At 39.4% G+C, this 24,977-nt stretch overlaps 1 protein-coding gene across 4 annotated transcripts in view; it reads left to right on the top strand.

Moving 5' to 3' along the window:
* The window catches only part of Sbf2 (SET binding factor 2), a 360,275-nt gene that overhangs the window by 270,878 nt on the left and 64,420 nt on the right, over window positions 1–24,977 (top strand). For all 4 annotated transcript variants that reach the window (XM_040756376.1, XM_040756381.1, XM_040756385.1 and 1 more), the window contains exons 18-23: window positions 14,784–14,954; window positions 17,145–17,401; window positions 19,475–19,647; window positions 20,477–20,550; window positions 22,332–22,527; window positions 24,619–24,746. In XM_040756376.1, coding sequence (XP_040612310.1) covers window positions 14,784–14,954; window positions 17,145–17,401; window positions 19,475–19,647; window positions 20,477–20,550; window positions 22,332–22,527; window positions 24,619–24,746 — 999 coding nt within the window. The remainder of the gene's footprint in view (window positions 1–14,783; window positions 14,955–17,144; window positions 17,402–19,474; window positions 19,648–20,476; window positions 20,551–22,331; window positions 22,528–24,618; window positions 24,747–24,977) is intronic.

The following is a 24,977-nucleotide window of genomic DNA, read 5'->3' on the forward strand; positions in this document are numbered from 1 at the left end:
ATTTAGGAACTAAATCAAGGCTTGATCTTAATATATAAAATGAGCTACCAAGCTGGCCATAACCTTATAGAAGGATCTGGCTACCTGATGCTTGCCAAGCTAACAAAGTTATAGCTAGCCCAACCATCAATACTATCAGGATCTGAGAAGGATAAATTCTATTTAACTTTTGAATCTAATAAAAATGACAGGGACCAGTCCATATACAGTTAGCCATACCCAAGTCTCCATAGTGTTGTAGGCAGAAGTATCAAAGAACAGCATCAGTCTTCTACAGGACCATAAGGTGAGAGGTTTTTTTTTCCTCTCTGTGGAAGGGAGACATGAAAAAAACTGATCTTATTTTGTCTAGGCAAAAGTGGTACAATCAATTCTCCAGTGTCCCTTAGCTTGTCCACAGTCTGGGCCATGTCCTGGCAGCAGGTGTTGCATTGGGGCATCTTGCCCCTGGTCAGTGCCATCGTAATCCAGGTGCAGGAACCGGGATGCGCCATAATCATCTTTGGAGACCATGGGTCACTGTCAGGATCTGTGAGTCTCTGCCTGATATTATAAGCTTTGAAATTAACATTTTAAATGCCATGTTCTACAAATCTCTAAAGTATTAGAGGGTTGCCTAGGTAAATCTGAAAAGACAACTTTGTTTTCAGTTACTTGTTTGGAGCTCAACTTTTGAAAACATATACAGGGGACTAAGTAAGATTTGTGCCTGTAATTAATCATATTAATATTTAACATGACTACAATCAACAAACTTAAGCATTTATAAGGATGGTTATTAACTTGGATTTTTTAATATTTTACTATACAATTAGCAGCTTTTATAAGACTAGAACTTTACATTGTCAGGTTTAGCTTTAAAGATTTAATGTTTTGATCTTTTAAAGGAGTTTCCCATGTTGTGGTGATTTCGTTACTACAAAGTTTTCCTGTTATTACCAATGCAAACATCTGGCATGTAGGTGGTCCTAGGCTACCCTTATGAAATGTTTTTTTCAACCCCAAAAGGATTGAGACTCGTGGGCTTAGAAGCTACTCCAAGCTCTTTTTCAGATTTAGGTCATTGTCTTACTATGTCTCAATAACTAAACATCCCAATTTTTGGTTAGCATATAGTGCTTATAGCTATGATCATAAAATTTAGCTTTTAAATTTAAGTACAATATTAACAATAAAAACATTTTATGAGCACAAATATCCCATAGTCTTATAAATTGAATTTAAAATATCTCAATGTCTTTGCAATATCAAAAAATGCCCCTTAAAAACATTATCACCTGGGTGACAATTAAATTACAAAGTTTAGCATTCTTGTATATAGATGTGTGTACACCAGAAAACATAGACAAAACTTTTTGATAAACCTATATAATTTTCTTGAGAAACAATCTTTTTAACCAGAATTAACCCAATATGGTTAAAATTCTAATTTATATTACCAATTTTTTAAATTTAGTATTTGCAAGAACAAGAAACCATAGCAAACATAGTTCACATTTCCCTCTGACTTTCAACAACTTTTACTCTTTGACAACTTTGATTTTATGACTTTTTATATTGCCTTTAGTCTTTTTTTTATTCCCTTACTTTAGATAAATTTCTCACTCCCTTTCCCTCTTTATTACTTTAGTCTCCTTCCTTTTCTCTCATTTCTTAGTCTACCTAAAAACTTTTACCAAAGTCCTTCTTGTGGTTTTAATAACTCTATTATGTATCAACATAATAAAACCCTGTAAAAGTGTGAAACAACTTAAATGATGACAAGTAAATATAACTCATTAGATTTAAATGACTAAAATCCATATATTTTTTCTTTTCCTGTGGAAACAAAAGCATAATTTTTTTCTCAAACATAATGTATCTTTGTCTTTTATTTTAAAGGCAAAGTTTCCCACAGTATATAGACTGGCATAATTTAACATTTTTGTTTTCCAAGCAGAATCAGGACAGAGAAGGGTTAAGGTGGGAAGCTACTGGCCAGCAGAAGAGACCTTGACTATTACCACAGTGAAGAGGGAAGGGAGGAGGGAAGCAGCACTGGGCTTAGTGTCCCTGGCTGCCAGTGTTCCTAAAAGAAAAAAAAAATTTCCCAACATTTTTAACTACAGTCCCAGATTCTCCGTTTTATGTCCTTCCAATGAGTCAGTCAGAGACCCATTGGAAGGCAGGGGGAAGAAAGTGTCTGTCCCATATTACCAGTGGGGGGGGGCGGTCAAAGAAATACAGAAACTCACAAACAACGTACAGACAAGAACAAAACAGACAAGAATACAATGGCCTCAGCGAGTCTATCGCAGAACAAAGATAGAGTCTGAGAGCTGACCTACAGAAACTGACTGGAGGTGCAGTAGAACTGCCTCCTCCGAAAACTTCACTGGGGCGTCCCCCGGGATGAAAACTGATTTCCTCACACTACTTGGGGATACTGATACTGACTTCAGAATTTGGAGAGAGAAATTAAAAGATTCAGAAAGCACAATTGTTTCCCGATTGCTACTCGACAACTCACCGAACCGAAAGTAAATGCATAGAGGAGAATTGAAGGCGTGGAGGGCTGGCAGAGGCTCCTCCGAACTCGAGGCTCCCGGGGTCTGGGGTTGCAGGGAAATCCCGGAGAGCCCCCAAAATGAAAAACCCTTCAGTCTTCCTCTCAGGACCCTCGCCCCAAAGACCACTAGGGAGCTGAAGTTCATTGCAAAATGCAAGAGGATTTTTTATTAAGCTGCCGTGCCGGGCTTCAGCAACCTTGGGAAGGAGTGAACCCCGAGCAGAAATTACAGCGGGTTTTTAAAGCCTGAAACCGCAAACGGGGTGGTGGGGGTACAGGGGGAGTTTGGTGATCAGTGCCAGACCTTCACACAAACACACATGCTTGTGCCTGCTGACTCGTTATCTATCTTAGGCAAGGTTCCTTTTCCTGGAACCTTGAAGTCTGGGGAATGTTCCCAAGTCCTTGAGGGGAACCTTGAGGACCACCAGGGGAGGATGTTTATCTTTAAGTGCAGCTGCTCACCTCGGGCACAGCTAGTAATTTTCCAACTGTTAGGGCTCTTCAGTAGAACTCAAGATTTCATGATTCTCTTTTTAGCAATGTCTCAGGTAGTAAGTACATAAGGGAGTAATGCTCAATAAGAACATCATGTCTTACTACTAATAATGATCTCTCCTATTTACTATCAACAGCTCTAACATCACGAGATAGTACCAGGTGTGCCCCCTGAGATGGTACCATCTGTGAAGTATTCTTCCAGACAATCCCCAATCTAATCAGACCATTAGACATTGCCAATCCATAGGAAACACAGGGGCCAAGAGAAAAATAAATGATAACACTCCACTGTAGTCAGCTAGTCAGCAACTGTTGTTTGTTTCTTTGTTTTTTCAACAAAGTCCAACTTAGAACAGAACCTAGAGAAGACCTGATCTGAGTGATGGTCAAATTAATGGTAATATATATTCTTCTTTGGATCCTACCTGAATTAAACAAAACTATAAAAATAACACTGAAACACTAGGGAATATCCTAGCCTGGGGACTGCAGCCAGACCTACTCCACCCCAAGGACCAAGCAACCAGGAGCTTGCTGAGAGTGCCAGTCTACACCCAACCCTACTCAGGGTAGAGGTGAGCTGTGGCCCCCTTGGTCCTGACTTCCTTCCTCTTGCCCTCTCTGGGATCTCCGGGCTTGAGGACTGCAGACAACCATCCTTTAGTCTGGTGATAGCACTGTGTTAATCCAGCTCCCACCCTCCGGGAGAGGGAGTGCCTCAAACCAGCCTGCACCCACCAGGAGACCCATCAGAATATTAGACCTGCCTGTACCCACAGGAAGAGTACCTTGGACCCATATCTACCAGAAAAGGAAGAAACCCCACCTGTACCCACTGAAAGAAGGGATTGAAAGACGACAATATAATAATACATTCAACAACAGTAAAGCCAGTGTAATGCCACTAGAGTCTAGGGACTCTACACCAGCAAGACCTGAACATCCCAACACAGGTGAAGCAGAAGAGAACAACCTTAAAAACAACTTCACGAAGATGGTAGAGACCGTAAAAGAGGAAATGAGAAATTCCTTTAAAGAAATGGGAGAAAAGACAAACCAAAATATTGCAAGAAACAATTCGAACAATTCAAAATTGCAAGGTTTGAAAGCTGAAATAGAGACAGTTAAAAAATCACATTCTGAAGGAATACTGGGATTAGAAAATGTGAGTAAACGATCAGGAACTACAGATGCAAGCATAACCAACAGTATACAAAAGTTGGGAGAGAGAATCCCAGACATTGAAGATTCACTAGGAGATAAAGAGTGATCGGCCAAAGAAAATCTTAAGTCCAACAAATCCCTAACACAAAATATCCAGGAAATATGAGTCACCATGAAAAGGACAAATCTAAGAATAATAGGGATAGAAGAAGGTAAAGAAACCCAACTCAAAGGTTCAGAAAACACATTCAATAAAATCATAGAAGAAAACTAAAGAAAAAACATGCCAATGAAAGTACAAGAAGCCTACAGAACACCAAATAGAGTGGACCACAAAAAAAAAAGTTCCCTCGCCACATAATAATCAAAACCCCAAACATACAGAATACAGAAATAATATTAAGAGCAGCAAAGGAAAAAGACCAAGTAGCATATAAAGGCAAACCTATCACAATCACACATGGAAACTCTGAAAGCAGAAGGTCCTGGATAGATAATCTACAAACTCTAAGAGACCACAGATGCCAGGCCATACTACTATACCCAGCAAAGCTTTCAATCACTATAGATGGAGAAAACAAGATATTCCACGACAAAACCAGATTTAAACAATACATATCCACTAATCCAGCCCTACAGAAATTATTGGAAGGAAAACTTCAACCTAAGGAAGGTAACTATGCTCACAAAAACATAGGCAATAGATAATTCAACTTTACCAAAAGCCAAAAGAAAAAGTGGGGTAAATCCACAAACAATAACACCAACAACAACAAATAAAAAACAAACAAGAATTAACACTCAATGATCCTTAATCTCCCTCAATATTAGTGGTTTTAATTTGCCTATAAAAAGACACAGGCTAACAGAATGGGTAGGAAGACAGAAACCATCCTGTTACATACAATAAATATACCTCAACTTCAAAGACAGACATTAACTCAGAGTAAAGGATTGGGATAAGATTTTCCAATCAAATGGACCCAAGAAACAAGCTGGTGTAGCTATCCTAGTATCGAACAAATTAGACATCAAACCGAAATCAATCAAAAGAGATGAAGAATGTCATTTCATATTCATGACAGAAAAAAATCCATCAGGAAGAAGTCTCAATTATGAACATCTATGCCACAAATACAAAGGCTCCTACATTCACAAAAAACATTACTAAAGCTCAAATCACATGTAAGACCTCATACAGTTATCGTGGGAGACTTCAACACCCCACTCTTACCACTAGACAGAAACTTGACAAAGAAACAAAGGAACTAACAGAAGTTATGACCCAATTGGGGTTAACAGACATCTATAGAACATTACACCCAAATAAAAAAGAATATATCTTCTTCTCAGCGCCACATGGGTCCTTCTCTAAAAACAACTACATGTGTGACAACATAGCAAACCTCAACAGGTACAAGAAAATTGGAATAACCCTGTGTATCTTATCAGACCACCATGCTTTAAAGTTAGAATTTATTACAACACAAATTGCAGAAACCTACAAACTCATGAAAATTGAACAGCGTGCAATTGTACCATTCCTGGGTCAAGGAAGAAATAGAAAGAAATTAAAGACCTCCTAGAATTCAATGAGAATGAAGACACAACATACCCAAACTTACTGAACACTTTGGAAGCAGTACTAAGAGGAAAGTTCATAGCACTAAGTGCCCACATGAAAAAACTGGAGAATAGTCACACTAGAGAATTAACAGCACAACAGAAAGCTCTAGAACAAAAAGAAGCAAACTCACCCAGGAGGAATAGACGCCAGGAAATAATCAAATTAAGAGCTAAAATCAATAAATTCAAAACAATACAAAGAACCAATGTAGCAAAGAGTTGATTCTTTGAGAAAATCAACAAGATAGACAAACCTTTATCCAAACTAACCAAAAGGCAGAGAGAGAACATGCAAATTAACAAAATCAGGAATGAAAAGGGAGACATAATAGCAGACACTGAGGAAATCCAGAGACTCTTCAGGTCACCGAAACACCAAACAGAGTTCTAAACAGAGAATTATCAATAGAAGAGTCTAAAATCGCTGAGAGACACTTAAGAAAGTGCCCAACATCCTTAGCCATCAGGGAAATGCAAATCAAAGCAACTCAGAGATACTATCTCACTCCTGTCAGAATGGCTAAAATCACAAACACCAATGACAGCTCATGCTGAAGAGGATGTAGAGAAAGGGGAACACTCCTCCACTAGTGGTGGGAGTGCCAACTCGTACAGCTGCTTTGAAAATCAGTATGGAGATTCCTCAGTAAATTGGGAATCAGTTTACCACAAGATCCAGCAATTCCACTATTAGGCATATACCCAACAGCCTGGTGTTGGTGGCTCACACCTTTAATCCCAGCATTCGGGAGGCAGAGGCAGGTGGATCTCTGTGAGTTCGAAGTCAGCCTGGTCTACAGAGCAAATTCCAGGACAGGCTCCAAAGCAATACAGAGAAACCCTGTCTCGAAAAACAAAACAACAAAAAAATGCACATTCATACAAGGACATCTGTTCCACTATGTTCATAGCAGCATTATTTGTAATAGCTACAACTTGGAAGCAACCTAGATGCCCCTCACCTGAACACTGTATAGAGAAAATGTGGTACATTTACACAATGAAGTACTATTCAGCGGGGAAAAGAAAAACAGTGGAATCTTAAAATTCTCAGGCAAATGGATGGCACTCGAAGAAACCATCACTCATATATGGATTATAGGCATGAAGCAGGGGAATGCCAGCCTACAGTCCCACCAACAAAGAGTCTGGGAAACAGGGAGGATCATAAGAGAGATATGCATGGTACCCCAGAGAAGGGGGATGGGACAGGATCTCCTGAGTGGACTAGGAGCATGGGGGGAGGGGAGAGGGAGCTGGGGAAAAGTGAGGGGGAGAAGAGAAGGGGAAAGGAAGGAAGGTTTAGCTCGGGGAAGAATAGAGGAGAGGCAGAAACACTGGAGACCTGAGGACTGCGCAGAGCAGATCCGGATCCCAGCCTGACGGGATTCAGTATGCCCAGAGACTGCCAGCTTCCAAGTTCCAGTCTCCACCCACGGGACAGGGGAGGTGAGGCAAGCCTAACTTTGGTGGCCTGAGTAGAAACACCAGAGACCTGAGGACTGTACACAGGAGACCCGGATCCCAGCCCGACGGGATTCAGCTCAGAGACTGCCAGCCTCCAAGTCCGTTCTACACCCACAGGACAGGTGAGGTAAGTGTGGGTCTGTCTCCAGCCTGCTTTCCGGTGGCCTGAGCAGAAGCACTGGAGACCTGAGGACTACGCTCAGGAGATCCAAATCCCAGCCCGACGGGATTCGGCCTGCCCAGAGACTGCCAGCTTCCAAGTCCCAGCCTCCACCCATGGGACAGGCGAGGCAAGGGTGCAGCCTACACAGAGTTTGCTAACGTCCTGATACGAGGACAACCTCCATCCACGCAAGAGGAAAGCCACTAAGGTATTGGACCTACTCCCACCCACTGGAAAGGAACTGTGGTCACATACCCACCAGGAAAGGAAGAGACTCCTTCTTTACCCACAGGAAGAAATGATGGCAAGGAGACAATACAAAAATACACCCACCAACAGAAAAACCGGCATGACACTGCCGGATACTAAAGAATCTACACTCCCAAGACCTGAACAGTCCATTGTGGAAGAAGCAGATGAGAAAGACCTTAAAAACAACTTCATGAAAATGATAGAGGCCCTCAAAGAAGATATGAGAAATCCCTTAAAGACATGGAAGGAAAAAAACAAAACAAAAACTACAAGATATGGAGGAAAAAAACAATCAAAAAAATGCAAGAATTGCAAGAAATGGAGAAAAAAACAAGAAATGGAAGAAAAGACAAAGCAAAAACTTCAATAAATGCAAGAAAGAGAGGAAAAGACAAAGCAACAATTACAAGAAACAATTCAAAAAGTACAAGGGTTCAAAGCTGAAATAGAGACAATAAAAAAAAACACAGCAAAGCTTTCAATCACTATAGATGGAGAAAACAAGATATTCCATGACAAAACCAGATTTATATGATACATATCCACTAACCCAGCCCTACAGAAAGTTCTGGAAGGAAAATCCCAACCCAAGGGAGTTAACTACAACCAGAAAAACATAGGCAATAGATAACCCCATCTTAGCAACAGCCAAAAGAAAAGAGGTGGAAATCCACATATAATTCCACCACTGTCAACTATTCCAAAACAAACAAGAATGAGCAATCAATGGTCATTAATAATCCCTCAATATTAATGGTCTTAACTTGCCCATAACAAGGCTAACAGAATGGATACAAAGACAGAATCCATCCTTCTCCTGCATACAAGAAACACACCTCAGCCTCAAAGACAGATATTACCTCATAATTAAGAATTGGGAAAAGATTTTCCAATCAAATGGACCCAAGAAACAAGCAGGGGTAGCAATTCTAATATCTAAAAATTAGATTTCAAAATAAAATCAATCAAAAGAGATGAAGGAGGGCACTTCATACTCATCACAGGAGAAATCCACCAAGCTGAAGTTTCAATTTTGAACATCTATGCCCCAAATACAAAGGCACCCATGTTCATAAAAGAAACATTACTAAAACTCAAATCACATATAAAGCCCCACACACTTATAGTGGAAGACTTCAACACCCCACTCTCACCTCTAGACAGGACTACCAGCCAGAAACTTAACAAAGAAGCAAAGTAACTAATAGAAATTATGACCCAATTGGGATTAACAAGCATCCATAGAACATTCCACCCAAATAAAAAAGAATATACCTTCTTCTCAGCACCACATGGAACCTTCTCAAAAATCGACAACATAGTTGGCAACATATCAAATCTCAGCAGGTACAAAAAATTGGAATAACTCCATGCACCTTATCAGACTACCATGCATTAAAATTAGAATTCAACAACAACACAAATTGCAGAAACCCTACAAAATCATGGAAGTTGAATAATGCACAATTGCACCATTCCTGGGTCAATGAAGAAATAAAGATATTAAAGAGTTCCTAGAATTCAATGAGAATGAGGACACAACATACCGAAAGCAGTGCTACGAGGGAAGTTTATAACACTAAGTGCCCACATGAAGAAACTGGAGAATAGTTACACTAGAGAACTAACAGCACAGCTGAAAGCTCTAGAACACAAAGAAGCAAATTCACCCAGGAGTAGTAGATGCCAGGAAATAATGAAATTTAGGGCTGAAATCAGACGCCCCTCAACTGAAGAGTGGATAGAGAAAATGTGGTACATTTACACAATGGAGTACTATTCAGCAGAAAAAAACAATGGAATCTTGAAATTTGCAGGCAAATGGATGGCACTAGAAAAAAACCTCCTGAGTGAGGTAACCCAGTCACAAAAAGACAAGCATGGTATGTACTCACTCATATATGGATTTTAGACATGGAGCAGGGCATTGCCAGCCCACAATCCCACAACAAGAAAGTCTGCGGTGCAGGGAGGATCCTAAGAAAGATATGCATGGTAACCCAGAGAAGGGTTAGGGGATGCGATCTCCTAATTGGATTGGGGGGAGAAAAGGAGAGGGCAGAAGGAGATGGGAGAAAGAGAGGGAGAAAAGAGGAGGGCAGAGGAGGACATGGGAGAGCAGGAAGATTGAACCAGGGTAAGAATAGAGGAGAAAAGGATGGGAGATACCATAAAATAGGGAGCCAGTAAAAGTTGGAGGAGAGATCTAACACTAGTGAGATCTTCACAAATCTGGAACCCAGTTGCAAAGAGGAGTGATGACCAAAGGATTCAAGATCAGGTTGGCAAAACCCACAGAGGCAGCTGACCTAAACAAGCCGGAACACATGGACCCCAGACTGAGGGGCCAGCATGGGACTGATCCAGACATCCCTCCCACCTAACCTGGGTGACAGAGAGAAAACCTTGACAATCTGTGGGACCTTAGAGTGTATAGTGGCATACAGAGGGACCCTAGGAACCCATACCATGTGGAGGGACGCTCTCTCAGCCTGGATACATGGGGAAGAACTTAGGCCCTTCCTGGGATGATGTGACAGACTCTAAAAAACCCTCATGGAAGCCCTTGCCCTCCCCGGGGAGTGAGGGGGGATTGAGTGGGGATGAGGGGCTGGGAGGATTGGGAGTGGGAGAGGGAACTAAAAGTGGCATGCGTAAAAAGTTAAATTTTAAAAAATGGGGAAAAAGGAAAGGAAAAAATAAAAGTTAAAAAATTGTAAATAAAAAAAGCATCACTGAAGATAAGGGGGAAAGGGAATTTTCTTATACTTAGAAGACAATTGGAGAATCAAACCCCAAACGGAGAATTTATATTAAACAACTCTAGTTAACTACTTTTAATAGTGAATTTGCAAAAACTCTGCATAAATAATTTGTTATTGGGATAACTAATGATCAACAGACCCCACATGCTTATTGATACAGATGACAGTAGGAATCATATTTCTTGAATCCTCTCTCAAGTATGCCATGTACTACTAAGCAATATTGAAACTCAAGCAGATATGTTGGCACAAGCCTGTGATCTCAACATTTAGGTGCAAGCAAGATTATTGTGAGTTCAAGATCCTCTTTGGCTACATAGCAAGATTGAAGTCAACTAAGGCTATATGAAACCTGGTCTAAAAAGTGACTGAAACTATCACAAGATTAACAGTTGACTTGTATTTTGATGCTTGTCCCCATTTTCTGTTGTAGCAGAGAGTTGAAAACAACCTTACCTGAACAGAGCAATGTTATATACTCTCACAGTAAGAATTCTCAGCTCTAGCTCTGCCGCTTGCTGGCAATGCCTGTTTTCTCATGGTACTGAAGTGAGAAGTTGTAGCTCTGTCAGTGGGTCATAAGACTGCTTTGAGGACTGAATTAATAAATAAAATAAGAAATCCTCATCAACTTAGATAGTCCTAGATTATTCTTAAAGATCAGTGTGTGTGTGTGTGTGTGTGTGTGTGTGTGTGTGTGTGTGTGTGTGTGTGTGTGTGTGTGTGTGTGTGTTTCAATTGATCCTGCTGTTTGGTGAGCACCATGAATCTGTTCTCCACATCCTGTCTCGTGCTAGGTTTCATTTGAAAGCTTTGTAGAAAATGAATGGCATTGCTTAATCTAGTATCTTCAGGGCTGTTTTTTCTAGATAAGGAAGGAAGTCAACACATTTTTTAAAATCTTACAAAATTGGATGACAAAATACCATTTGTTTCTTTAGGACATAATTATAAGAAGTGTTATGAAATGCAGAGTAAATATTTCTGCCAGAGTCAGAGTAAAAGAGATGTCATTTGACAAGTGTTCCCTATTACCACCCTGCCACCTTCAGGATAGTCACTAAGAAAGCACATGGTCCAGGTTGGGAAACCTTACCCAGAAAAAGTTTGCTTCAAACCAAAGAAGTAACTAGAGTAAGAGACAGTTTTGTCCATAGTTGCTTATTTTCTTAGTTTACTAAATCTGTGCTACTGCCACTGGTTCCCCTGAATCTGAAACCCTAAAAAGTCTCATTGTATCTCTTTACCCATAATTGTATTAAAGTTCCATTTTATAGAATATGGTAATATTTGTATCTTAAGGACAGTGTAGTGAGATGCGGTAGAAAAGGCCTCTAATCCTATTGCACCTTATCTTAACTAGAAGCAGGAGACTCTTGAGTTTGAAGCCTGCCTGGAATGGTTAGTGAATTCTAGAATAGCTGAGACCCTGTTGTTACATGCATGCATACATACATACATACATACATACATACCACCACCTCATTTCTGTGTGACTTGGGCAAATCTGTTGTCACAGAGTCTCAGATGAGCAGTGAAAACATGAAGTATTCCTTCTACCTACTTTCCACAAAGTTCTGCTTTTATAATGGCCAAAGCCATGATTATATCTAGGCAAAAAAGGTTTCACTGCCCTCTGCTGGTCCTAAGAACATACTTGTCCATCAGTACAGTGTCCATACTAACTAGGACACATGTTCCTTCCTCACAATTGAACATAGCATGAAATCACCAAAAAAGAAGGTGGGTTCCCTGGTCTTAAGTGCTTGGGAATTAATTATTTCGTATACATAGCTTAAGCAAATGCTATAGCTATTTGTGGACCAGCTTGCTACCACAAAAATTACCTTATGATCCCTTTATTGTGTTGTAATTCTCGACTAGAAAACAGGCTGTGGCTCTGACTCTTTGGGCCACTATCACTTCTGTTTTACACCATTTTTCTGCCTTTGAATGTATGGTCTCATTTTGTTGAAAAAATTAGAAAAAAAAGGTTTTACATATTTATCTAGTTTACGTGTAAACAGGAAAGTTATTTCAATGGATATGTGGCCAGGAAAAGCAATATGTAGCAGAGCTGAGAATAATGCTAAGAAGAAAGGTAGGGCTTCATTAACTGTCAATCTCCTAAACCTACTCTGAGAGACCATACAGACAGCTCAGTTTTCTGACGTTATCTGTATTCATATTGTGTCAACACTACAGAGACTATTTAGAGCTTCCATAGTTTACAGTGTGCTGCATTTGTAAGAAATGGTACTACCTTGAAGTATACTCAAGGGAAAGACAACTTAGAATTATGTTTGGGGGAAGGGAGTATGAGGCAGGGTATCTCTACATAGTATATAGTCATCACTGTCCTGGAGTTCACTCTGTAGACCAAGCTGGCTTTGACCTCACAGAAATCCACCTACCTTTGCCTCCCAAGTGCTAGAATTAAAGGCATGCACAATTACACCCGGTTCAAAATTATCTTTTTGAATTTTATGTTTCAACAATCTCTTTGAGACATATATGGCGTGTTTACTATTGTGCAAAGTCTAAGAAACTCACATATGTGTGTGTGTGTATATATATGTATTACACACACACACACACACACACACACACACGACATGAAAGCAGAAGGAGAACTATTTGGGGAGAAAGAGAATGGGGAGTAACCGGTAAGTATGAGCAAACTGTAATGGTATGAAAATGTCAAAGTAAAATAAAGTCTCATTCAGAATATGCCTTTGCACTGTTGCTGAAGTAAAGATCTAAAATGCGGAGGAGATAATGTATAATCTACTCACTGGGTGTCTCTGCAGAGTCTAGAAGGAACACATGGTTCAGTGGAGTTTCTACTAACACAAGCAGAACCACACACATTTTGTCCTTGATTTCCCATGGAAGAAAGTATCTGAAGTGAACAAATGAGACATCATGAAAACCAAACATGGCTTTCCCCTCTTTCTGCATCATGGTCGGCATCTATTTATAGCCACCATATAGGAAGAACTGTAGTTAGAGCTAATCACTTCCACAGCAGCACACAACCCTCTCTTGAAAGGAACTTACATCATATATGACACATTGATTCTTGCAAGCAAAACGACAGTCACCCTGTTTGTAAATGTGTAAGACTAAATTTCATGATATACCTGATGCTTTCTCTCTAGCTTTAGGGTTGGTATGCCCTAGATCTAGAGGGAATTTACATCAAACATAGCATTCTACTGGTGTCTTAGTTATGTTACACAGCCCTAAAAGTAAACTTTTGCTGCATAATTATGTCTATAACCTTAACAGTAATGATCTTTGGTATTGAACATTTCAGAAGAGAATTCACCTTATTAAATTGCTTTAAAAGAAAATTTATCAGAAACTGTACTTCTAATTACAAAAAAACAAAAACAAACAATCAAAAAAAAGAAAACACAGAACCCAGAAACAGTGGTATACCCTTCTGTAATCTCAGCACTCATAAGGCTAAGGCAAGAAGTTCTGAGACAACCTAGGCTAGATAAGACTCTGTGTCCAAAAAAAATTAATTAGGTACAATTCGTGGGCCAGTGAGATGGATCAGTAGATAAAGATGTCTTCCAGCAAACTTTTTTTTTATTTTTACGATACAGGCTTTCTCTGTATTATTTTGGAGGCTATCGGTCCAGCCCGCCTCAAACTCACAGAGATATGCCTGCCTCTGCCTCTCAAGTGCTGGGATTAAAGGCGTGCGCCACCACTGCCCGGCTCCAGCAAACTTTTAAACTTGAATTTGATCCTCAGAATCTACATGGTAGAAGGAGAGAACCTAGTCTACAGCTTGTCTTCCATTTTCTGAACACAGGTCATAGCATACACACACACAAACACACACACACATTCACACACACACACCAAATAAATGTAAAGAAATCATAAATCAAAGTAAAGGAAATTTTAGGTTGCTAGAGTTATATGTATAAGTTGTGTTGGGTTTTAGTACACATCCCAATTATAATAACTGCACAGTACCCACCCTGTACACACCAGAGTAGTAGCTACTTTTTGTATAATCTATAATTCAAAGAATTACATTAATTCTATAATTAAAAGTATAGCTACTGTTAAAATTGTCATTTGGGTAGGTAAAGTAACCAAGACTTTAAAGGATTTCATAGAGCCTACAGTTGTCAGTTGAACATGAGTGCAGTGTTGATTACCAGGTCTTTAAAGAAATCTTTTTATCACCTCTACAATTAACTGTATCACCTGTGACCTTCTGAACTGTATAATCTGCCTGCACTGTGCTGATAGGTATCACATGTTCTCACAGAAACTTGCCCCTGGAGTCAGCCAGTTTGCCTACACCTGTGTACAGGACCACCCCATTTGGACAAATCAGCAGTTTTGGGAGACAACTTTTTACAATGCAGTACAGGAGCAGGTTCGCTCCCTGTATCTCTCAGCAAAGGAAGACAATCAGGCCCCACATCTGAAGCAGAAGGTAAGAGAAGAAAGGTACTTGTGTGTGGTTGGGATTGACTTTAAGAAATGCTCAGGTATACATAGATGTTCCTAGGACAAAGGTTCCTGAGTGTTAGGGAGTCCTGTGGTAAGCATCTTTCCTCCTTTGATTCTGGCATTGTATTTTTCAGTAATGGTCTCATACTATAGTTCTTTAGCACTAGAATTTTGTTGTGTTTTGATGAGAATCCCCTGAAAACAATTGAAGAAAAATGAATAGAAAGAACAAACCTAAAATGGGCCCAGGTATAAATCTCTTAACTGCTTACTTCCTTGAAGAAATGCCAAGTTTAGCTCAGTGATAGAATGTTTTTACCTAGCATGCTCAAGGCCTTGAGTTCAGGTACCGGCATTGGAAGAAGAAAGAAAAAAACTGAAATTCACTGATTATAAAGATAAATGTAAAATTCTGTAGTCCTGTTCAAAAATATGTCAGCAGTAACCTAAGTCTTTATTCTGCCTGTGTGTGTATGCATGTATGTGTATACTCCAATTTTTAAAGGTCATTTACTAGCTCTCTGTTCTTTTACTGACTAATCACATTATCCCACACTTCCTCGTTGGTAAAATGTGTAGCTGTCACTACTGTAAGATTTTCATGTCTGGCTGGGTGGTGGTGACACACACCTTTAATCCCAGCATTCAGGGAGGCAGAGGCAGGTGGATTTCTGTGAGTTCAATTCCAGCCTGGTCTACAGAGTAAGTTTCAGGAAAGCCAGGTCTACACAGAGAAACCCTATCTTGAAAACAAACAACAAACAAAAAAGAGATTTTCGTGTCTGATATGTATAAAGCTTATTAAGAGTTGTTGGCACACACTAAGTAATGAGTATCAGAAATCATCATCCTCATGAACTGAACTTAAAGCAGCCTAAAAGACTCAATGTTAATTCACTTTAGAGTGATTTTAAATCAACCGTTTTAAACTTCAGATTTGGGGGAATATATCACTGCAGATTCTGTCCATCATCTTCTACTTAATTTATCTCTAGATAGGACAAATTATCCTAAGCATCTGAGAGTGTGCTTCATCATCTTAAACATATTATTGGTTTATTATTAAGTAGAAGAATAGAAACTTTAACTTAAAAAAATTGACGTGTATCTGATTGTTATTGTTCAAATGTGAATTGTTTGCTTAATTTAATTTTCAAATTTATTGTTGTTGTTATTGAAACACTAAATGCACCATTTAAAGTATAACTTGTAGCAGATGTAGAGACTGTTTTCCTGGGCCACACCCAAGAATAATCAGACTGTTAGGATGCCTTGCTAACTTTTAAGCAACTCTGATTTGCTGACATTGATATATATGGAAAGCATTCATACAGCAAGTTGTCACAGTGCTGTGTCCTTCCTTCTGAAAAAGAGTCCTGTCTGTGATCCCTAGATTAGATACAATCCATGTTTTACCTCTCCATGGTTAGATAAAATAATATGCAGATGTGAATTCCTATTATCAACTATCTCTTCAGCCTTGTAGGAAACCCATCATTAAAATCCCACTATCACATTACAAGGAGATCTAGCTACACTTTTTGTGACCTTAGTCATTCTATTTCCTCTGAAAGAGCAGAAGAGAAAATAACAATAATTTTAGGAGATACTACTGAAGTGTTCCTACAAGGGTATTTATGGGAAATCTATGTTAGTTTTTGTGAATAGTAGCTTCAAAGAGGTAAAGCCACAGAGTGAAGTGTCTGTGTTTTGCTGCTGCTTCTTTGCGTTTGCCATGTGGTGCCAACAAAGGCATGCAGGCCAGGGGTAAGACTGCAGTGAACTTTGATTGCTACGCTGAGTTTCACTCTGCTGAAACACATGCTTAATAAATGCTTCCCAACATGATGACGTATACCAGTAATCCCAGAACTTGGGAGGTGAGGGCAGGAGGATCAAGAGTTCACAGTCATTTCAGCTACACAGCAAATTCAAGATGAGATCCTTTCTCAGAATTAAAAAGGAAATCCATTTTCCTGATCTTTAAATATTTTCTTGTTATTTTCCTTAAAAATAATGTATACTGATTAAAATTATACTAAAAGATACAGAATATCCCAAGAGAAGACCTAGATTTAAGACATGGATTTCAGAGCCTTCCATGTCTGTGGGGGCACACGTGCAGTGACAGATACTCACCCTTGGCTTCTTTTGCTTTTTCTTTTGTGTTAAGCTTCCCAATGGCCAATATCAAGAGAAGACAGCAATGGACTTGGCAGCTGAGCAGCTTCGCCTTTGGCCGACTCTGAGCAAGTCAACTCAGCAGGAGCTGGTTCAACATGAGGAAAGCACTGTCTTCAGTCAGGCCATTCACTTTGCAAACCTTATGGTTAACCTGCTAGTTCCACTAGACACAAGTAAAAACAAGCTCCTTCGAGCATCAGCCCCAGGAGACTGGGAAAGTGGGAGCAACAGCATTGTCACAAACAGGTAATAAGGTGGAGCCCATAGCTCCTCTTCTTAGCAGAAACAGCAAGTGTTACTGTATATATTTCAGAACTGACCATTTTCCCCATCTGTAGCTTGCTCAGTCTTTCTGTTAAAAACAAACAAAACTTTCCTTCATTCAACTTAATTTCTTCCTCCCTCCCTCCCTCACACACACTTCTGTTTAATCTGGCCAAGTATAGTGCTCTGAAAAATGACATATGAGTAACTTCTTGTTGAAGTGATTGTTTCTTGGCCCTCTTGTTTCTCAGTTTATCTATAGAATTTGTCTAATTATGGTGTATGAATTGTTTTTCACTGACCAAAATACCTGGGAGAAATGAGAGAAAACGTGCTTATTTTTGAGATTTTTGGACAGTTCAATCCATTATTGCCTGACAGACATCATGGTAGCAAGAGTTTATGGCAAATAAACTTCTCCACTTGATTTCATACAAGAAGCAGAGAGAAGGAATTGCAGGAAGGGGCCAAAGCAAGAACTGCCGCAAGGATACATTCCCATTCCCAATGATTTACTTCTCCCCACCTCTTACTCTTCCCAATAGAACCATCATATTATAAATAGTTCAGGGCCATTCAGATCTAATCACTTCTCAAAAGCTCACCAGCTGGCAAACAAGCCCCCAATACATGAGCCTGTAGAGTCCATTTCATATTCAAGCCATAACATAATGTCCTCAGCCTTGCCTTCCTCTCTATTCTCTAGTGACTTTCCATATCCCAAGAAGAAAGCCCAGAATCTTTGCTATGACCTGCAAAGTCTAATAGGAACTGTACACTGGCTATCACTCTAATCTTACTTTCTGTCATTCTTTTTGTCATCTAGCCTGGCCTTTCTACTAACACTAATCTTCAGACACTCTAAGGATGGTGCTGCCGGCTTAATATATTCCCTCAGTCCAGAATACCCTGTCTACAGTAGCCCCTAGATCTCTCCCTTGCTGTAGATTTTTTTATTTACTCTGATTATTTTTTACTCTGATTGGTTGTTTTATTTTTTTCATGGTGTTTTCCATAACTTGATTTCTTCCCTTTTTCTTTTTACTTTAATTTTTATTTCTGGTTTATGGGGGTGTGGTATTGAGTTTGGGTTTTTTGACACAAGATCTCACTAGGCTGACTCAAGCTTGTAATAATCCTATTACCCTCCCACAGGAGTCCACCACATCATAGTCTGACATATTTTCACATTTTCATGTTGTCTGTGTCCTTTCTTTGTTGTGTTCATTGTTCAGTTCTCTGTATCCTTGCAGATAGTCAGTGCTAGGTAATAAAATTTAACTGAACAGATGAGTAAATGAATAAATAAATGAACTCACCACTGAGCAGCAGTTTTAGCTCTTTAGTAATAGGTGCTGCAACACCCTGCTAGTTGTAGTTCCCATAAACTTTAGTCACACTCCTTTTTTTCTTTTTATTGTCAGTCCTCTGCTTCATTTCATTTCAAATGTGTTGCCTTGTCTTGCATGAGCTTATCACCTACAGAATGTGACTTCCCAATGGCTCTAAGTGTTGTGATTTACATGCAGGGGTGGAGGTGCAGGGGAGCTGGAAGAGAAATTCTGGCAAGAGAAAGGGTCATAACAGTCACGTTCTTCCATGTGAAAGAACATGTAGGTTTCTCAAAAGGATTCATTTACTCTGTCTACCAAGGTACATGTTCCACAGTCACTAGCATCAGCCACATTCCTCTTGCCTCTGTAATGATTAACTTGGAAGGACAAGTTTTTAAGGTTCTGGTAGCAGATAATAAATAACACAGTATTCCTTTTCTTTATGTGCTGTGATTTTTAAGTTCCTTTTTTGGAGAGTAATAGCAGGTATTGCTTACAAAAATAGATCTTAGTCCAATAAATAGTGTTTAAGCATAGGCACATAGAAATAACATTTCACACCTGCCACTTACAGTAAGAAACCACAGAGTTAAGCGTGTCCCTCCTACTGAGCATATACCTGTTTCATTGAGCTTCAGTTCCTCTCTAAAGGGACTATGATGTTGTCTTCTTTATTTTTTATTTCAAACCTGGCCGTGATTTCTTTCCTTGGCTCTCTTAGTATTGCAGGAAGTGTAGCTGAGAGCTATGATACAGAGAGTGGGTTTGAAGATTCGGAAAATAATGATGTGGCCAACTCCGTTGTAAGGTTCATTGCTCGATTTATTGACAAGGTTTGTACAGAGAGTGGAGTGACTCAGGACCACATCAGGAGTCTCCACTGCATGATACCAGGTAATCAATCAGTGTAGCAGGTAGTTAAGCCTCAGTACAATGCCTGTGCTGCTGCTTGTTTTTCTCTGATTTGCTTTTTATTTCTCTTACTGTGTTTTGTTTTCTAAGGCAAGGTCTTGTGGAACACAGGCTAACCTCATAGGCTGGCCTTGAGTCTGGCCTTGATTTCCTGATCCCCAACCTGTGCTTCCCAAGCATTGGGATTATAGGTGTGTGCCAACATGACGCGTTCTAAAGTTTTATTACACTATGGCAAATACATAGTAAAGATCGCATTAATTATATTCACAGTGTTCTATAAATCACCACTATTTCCTAAACTTTTCAATCACTCAGAACAGATATTCAATAACTAATATTAGATAATAAATTTTGTTTCTTCACTCCCTGTCTGGAAATGCCTAACCTGCTTTCTGTTTCTGTGAACTTTTCTGTTTCAGCAATTTTACATATATAGAATCATATAATGTTTCAAAGTTGTGTATAACTTTTTTCAGTTAGCATAATGTTTACAGGGTTCATCCATGTGTTACTTCACTCATTTTTTATGGTTGGATACTATTCCATTCTATGGATATATCTTATTTGTTGGAGATGGGTTTTTCCACTTTTGGAGATTTGTGAATGATAATTCTATGAATATTTGTATACAAGTATCTGTTTGAGTTCTTGTTTTCAATTCTTTAGAGGTACATACCTAGGAATAGAATTTTATGGATTACATGGTTATTTATTTTAACACTTGGAGGAACTGTCAAACTTTAATTAGTTTTTTATTCTAAAATATCTGGAATTTGCTTTTGTTCTCCCTGGTTTATTTTCGTCCTAGGAATTGTAGCTATGCACATTGAGACCCTAGAGGCAGTACATCGGGAGAGTAGAAGACTTCCACCTATCCAGAAGGTAATTACTACATACTGTGTGCTTTCAAGGTGCAACAGCCCTTCCAAAATACAGCAGCAATGGGCTTCTGTGCTCTAGACAATGCCTTCTTGGCTGTTACAGACAGTTTATGATGCATTAAAAGTTCTGGGGAGTATGCCATACAGAATTTTGTAAACTGCTGAAATCCAAATGCTGTCTTTTTGTAATTCAACAAAACAATAATAACCTGTTAACTCTACTTTTATATGGAGGTCATAAATTATACGTAATTCTAATGCCGAAGCCCAGGGTTTAAATAACACTTCCACCCCCGCAAAAGAAAAGATTTTAAACAGTTACCATAAGTACTGGGTTCTTGAATCTGGCTTTCCAGAAGAAACATCAGGGAAATTGATTAAGAATTTGGAGTCCCTGGTATCCTGGATTAGAAAATCCTGGGATCTAGAAATCTATATTGGAAGAAGCCACTCCGATAGTTATTTTGCTACTGGCCTCATGCCTATTGATGACTAGAATTTGGGCCCTTAGCTCTGACAGAACTATTAAAACTATGCCCAAAGCAGTGATCAGAAGCCACCAGCTAGGAGCAGCAATTATGCCTGAGGCTTAAGATAGAATAGTCAGTACATTTCTGCATTAGTTCTAAGATTCCTAGAGCCCGAAAAAAGAGGGTTTTTTTTTTCCCCAGTGGTTTGGTTTTGTTTGTTTTGTTTTGAGACAGGATCCCATTATGTAGCTCTAAGACTGTCCTGGAGCTCACTGTGTAGACCAGGCTGGCCTCAAACTCACAAAGATCCACCTGCCTCAACCTCCGCAGTGCTTGGACTAAAGGTCACTACGCCTTACTTATTTAGGTAGTTTTTATTTATGATTAAAGCACAGATGTTCAAGGGGAATGATTTTTTTTTCCTTGCCCACATCTCCCAAGGGGAATCTTATCATGTTCCTTTAATACTGGACACTAAGCTAAATTTCTCATGTGTAAAGTTCATTACTTGACCAAAATTACAATCCATTAAAAGAGAAAAAAAAAATCCTTGGCCAGCAATGGCGGTTCATGACTTTAGTCCCAGCACTAAGGAAACAGGGGCAGGTGGATCTCTTTATGAGTTCAGTACCAGCCTAGTCTACATAGTGAATGCCAAGCCAGCCAGGACAAACAAGGAAAGCTAACTATGGATCCAGGAGTGGTGGCACTCAACTGTAACCTCAGTACTTGGGAAGTAAGTATATGATATTCTATATTTTTAAAAAAATCTTATGATGGGCATACCTTTAATCTCTTGAGAAACCATGTCCAAAAAACATTTTTGGAGGCAAAGGCAGAGGCAGGTGAATCTCTGTAAGTTTGAGGCCAGCCTAATCTTTAGAGTGAGTTTTAGGACAGCCAAGGCTGTTTCACAAAGAAACACTATATCAACAAAAGACAAATCCATTTAATTATTTGTTTCTTCAGTTTACAATATAGTATTATTTTATGTAAAGTTTAACTGTGAAAGAAATGTGCAAGTTATTCATATTGTTAGTGCTTTTTCTTTGACACTTTAGTTTATGAAAGGTTGTACAATGATTGTTTGAGTAGACAATGCAAACTTTCAAGTTATTTCCCTGTGTTTTTGCTATTAAAAAGCAATGCTGCCTTTGCCTTTTTATACTTGAATATAGAAATAGCATTTCTGCTTCCTCCCAATCAAGCTTGGGTTTGGCTCAGGGCTTCCAGATTATATGTAAGAAGGTAACCTGGTACTAAATGATGGAAACCCCACAAGAGTTGCTTTTAAACAGTTACCTATTCTTAGCCCAAGATTCTTCGACCAGCTCTACTGCCAGGAGAAGAAATTGTATGTGAAGGTCTCCGAGTTCTACTGGATCCTGATGGTCGAGAAGAAGCCACTGGAGGTCTCCTCGGAGGTCCTCAACTCCTGCCTGCAGAAGGGGCCTTGTTCCTTACCACGTACAGAATTCTATTCAGAGGAACACCACATGACCAGCTAGGTATGACCCAGCACATGCAATCAGAGCAGGGATCCCTGTATGGCACTTGAGATTTTATTCATTCCATGCACAGTGATTTACATAGAAAAGAAAAAAGGTAGGCTTAATGTTAAATGTCATTTTGTTCTCTTTTCTTTGCAATTTTAATGTTAATTGTAGGTTTTAGAAAAATGTTTTGTCAGAGAAAACCTTTTTTTTTTGTTTTACTTTTTCTTTTTAAATTTCTAACTTAAAATTTCCTCTTTACTAACAAATAGACACCTGGAGGGTTTCCAAGCATTATATAGTTGTTTAATACATATTAAAACTTAAACCAAATGTATATCCCATATTTGCTTAGCCTCTGGATATGAATTTAATAAGTAGATAGTCAGGATTTTTCAGGATGAAGATTGACAAACCCAGAGAATGAGAAATTCTGAGGATAGTGAAGAAATATATAAGCCCATAAATCTGATAATTCCTAGTCCATGTCTTACCTGCTCTGGCTCACTGGCTAAGAGATCTTCATTGCTGTTTCCATCATGTTATCGGTCACATGACCTAAAATGCCTTCCCTCTTCCCTCTTCAGAGTTTTCCCTCCCTCCCACATCTCTATCAGTCCAGCATATAGAGGCCATCTCCTTTCCTAAAGCCCTCAAATCCTGAGGAGTTGTAACTCACATGTGACAGTAGTGTTCATGTGACATTGCCCCAGTGAAGACCTGGGAACCGTCCAAGGAAGGCCATGATACTTCTTTTTCTAGATGTATATTCATACCCACAGGTAGTTTGGATTTTCACATTCTTGTTTTATAAAATGTTTAAATTCCTAAAACCCCATGAACACACATCTAGTCTCATCTTCCAAAGGCTTTCTGGAAGAAATATTGAACCATACTGAATGAAAAAAAGAAATAGAAAGGAAAGGACATGACTGCTCCCAGTTATGGTAGGGGAGAAAGCTTATTTGTAGTTATATGGGAGCGCATAGTCAGAGGCAAGGAAAGAGCAGCCCAGGCCCCTGGACTAGAGAGTTCAGGGTAGGGGGCAGGGTATGCAAGCCAGGAGGACCCTGTAATAGGTAGGGACTGAGGGGTGTTGGGAGAACCAGGCAGCCTATTTAGATATGTTAAATAGGCACTTCAGCCATTTGTCCTGGGTTTGAAACTTAACAAATAGCTTTTACTATATAAGGAAACAAATTTTGAGGAATGATAGCTCAAACCTGTAATCCCAGCACTTGTGAGGGTGATGCAAAAGGATCATCGGTTTGTGGCCAACCTGTAGTAACAAACATTCTCTCCCGACCCCGAACCCCACCCCACAAAAATATGTTCTCTTCTATTTTATCATTACATTAACTATCTTGGCTTTCCTTTCAGTATAAAGCTCATGCCTGGGTTTCATATGCACACAATAGGTAAAAGAGATAGAAATGATAAGGTTAGCAGATGTTCCAATTCTATATTCTATAAAAAATGGTATGTCTTAGGAGTGAATTGCAGTACTAGTAAGGGACTTGGGTGTGGTGATGCACACATTTAATCCTTGTGCTTGGAGGCAGAGGCAGGAAGATCTCTGTGAGTTAAAGGCCAGCCTGGTCTACATAATAAGTTCCAGGATAGCCAGAACTACACAGAGACCTTGTTCTTTTTTTCCCCTTTCTTTTTTGGGTGGAGGAGGGCAGACTGTTTCTTTGGTTTGTTTGTTTGGTTGTTTGAGATAGGATTTCTCTGAGAGCCCTGGCTGTCCTGGAGCTCACTTATAAATCATACTGGCTCCAGACTCAAAGATCTGCCTGCCTCTTCCTTCTGAGTGTTGCCATTAAAAGCTTATGCCACCACACCCAGCATGAGAAACCTTGTCTTGGAAAGAAAGAAAGGAAAGAAGGAAGGAAGGAAGGAAGGAAGGAAGGAAGGAAGGAAGGAAGGAAGGAAGGAAGGAAGGAAGGAAGGAAGGAAGGAAGGAGAGGGAAAAAAACCTACTGACTGAGATTCTAGAATCTTGGTGTTTTCTTTCACTGCATCCCTGACATTGTCTCTTCAGAAGAGACTTTAGACCTTAGCTATAAAATGCTATTACTGAGTCTGTGTCCCATCTTCCTACAGTTGGTGAACAGACTGTTGTGCGGAGCTTTCCCATTGCCTCCATCACCAAGGAGAAGAAGATAACCATGCAGAACCAGCTACAGCAGAACATGCAAGAAGGGCTGCAGATTACATCAGCATCTTTCCAGGTCCACCAGAGTATTTCAAGTTTTAGAATACTTGCATAGACTCTATCATTTGAGTGTCCCTAATTTAAAACTTCAAAACCCAACTCACACAGTGTTTTTAGAGTATCTTCAACTTCGTATTTCCACATACACAATATCAACATGTATCAAAAAGAAAGCCCTTCTAATTAAAAAAAATATTCTACAGATCTAGTGATGTACCTATTTTCTGTGTTCATAGGGTCAGGGTTA

Source organism: Mesocricetus auratus, unplaced genomic scaffold, assembly GCF_017639785.1.
Source record: "Mesocricetus auratus isolate SY011 unplaced genomic scaffold, BCM_Maur_2.0 Super-Scaffold_4256, whole genome shotgun sequence".
In the NCBI taxonomy this organism is placed as follows: Eukaryota; Metazoa; Chordata; class Mammalia; order Rodentia; family Cricetidae; genus Mesocricetus; species Mesocricetus auratus.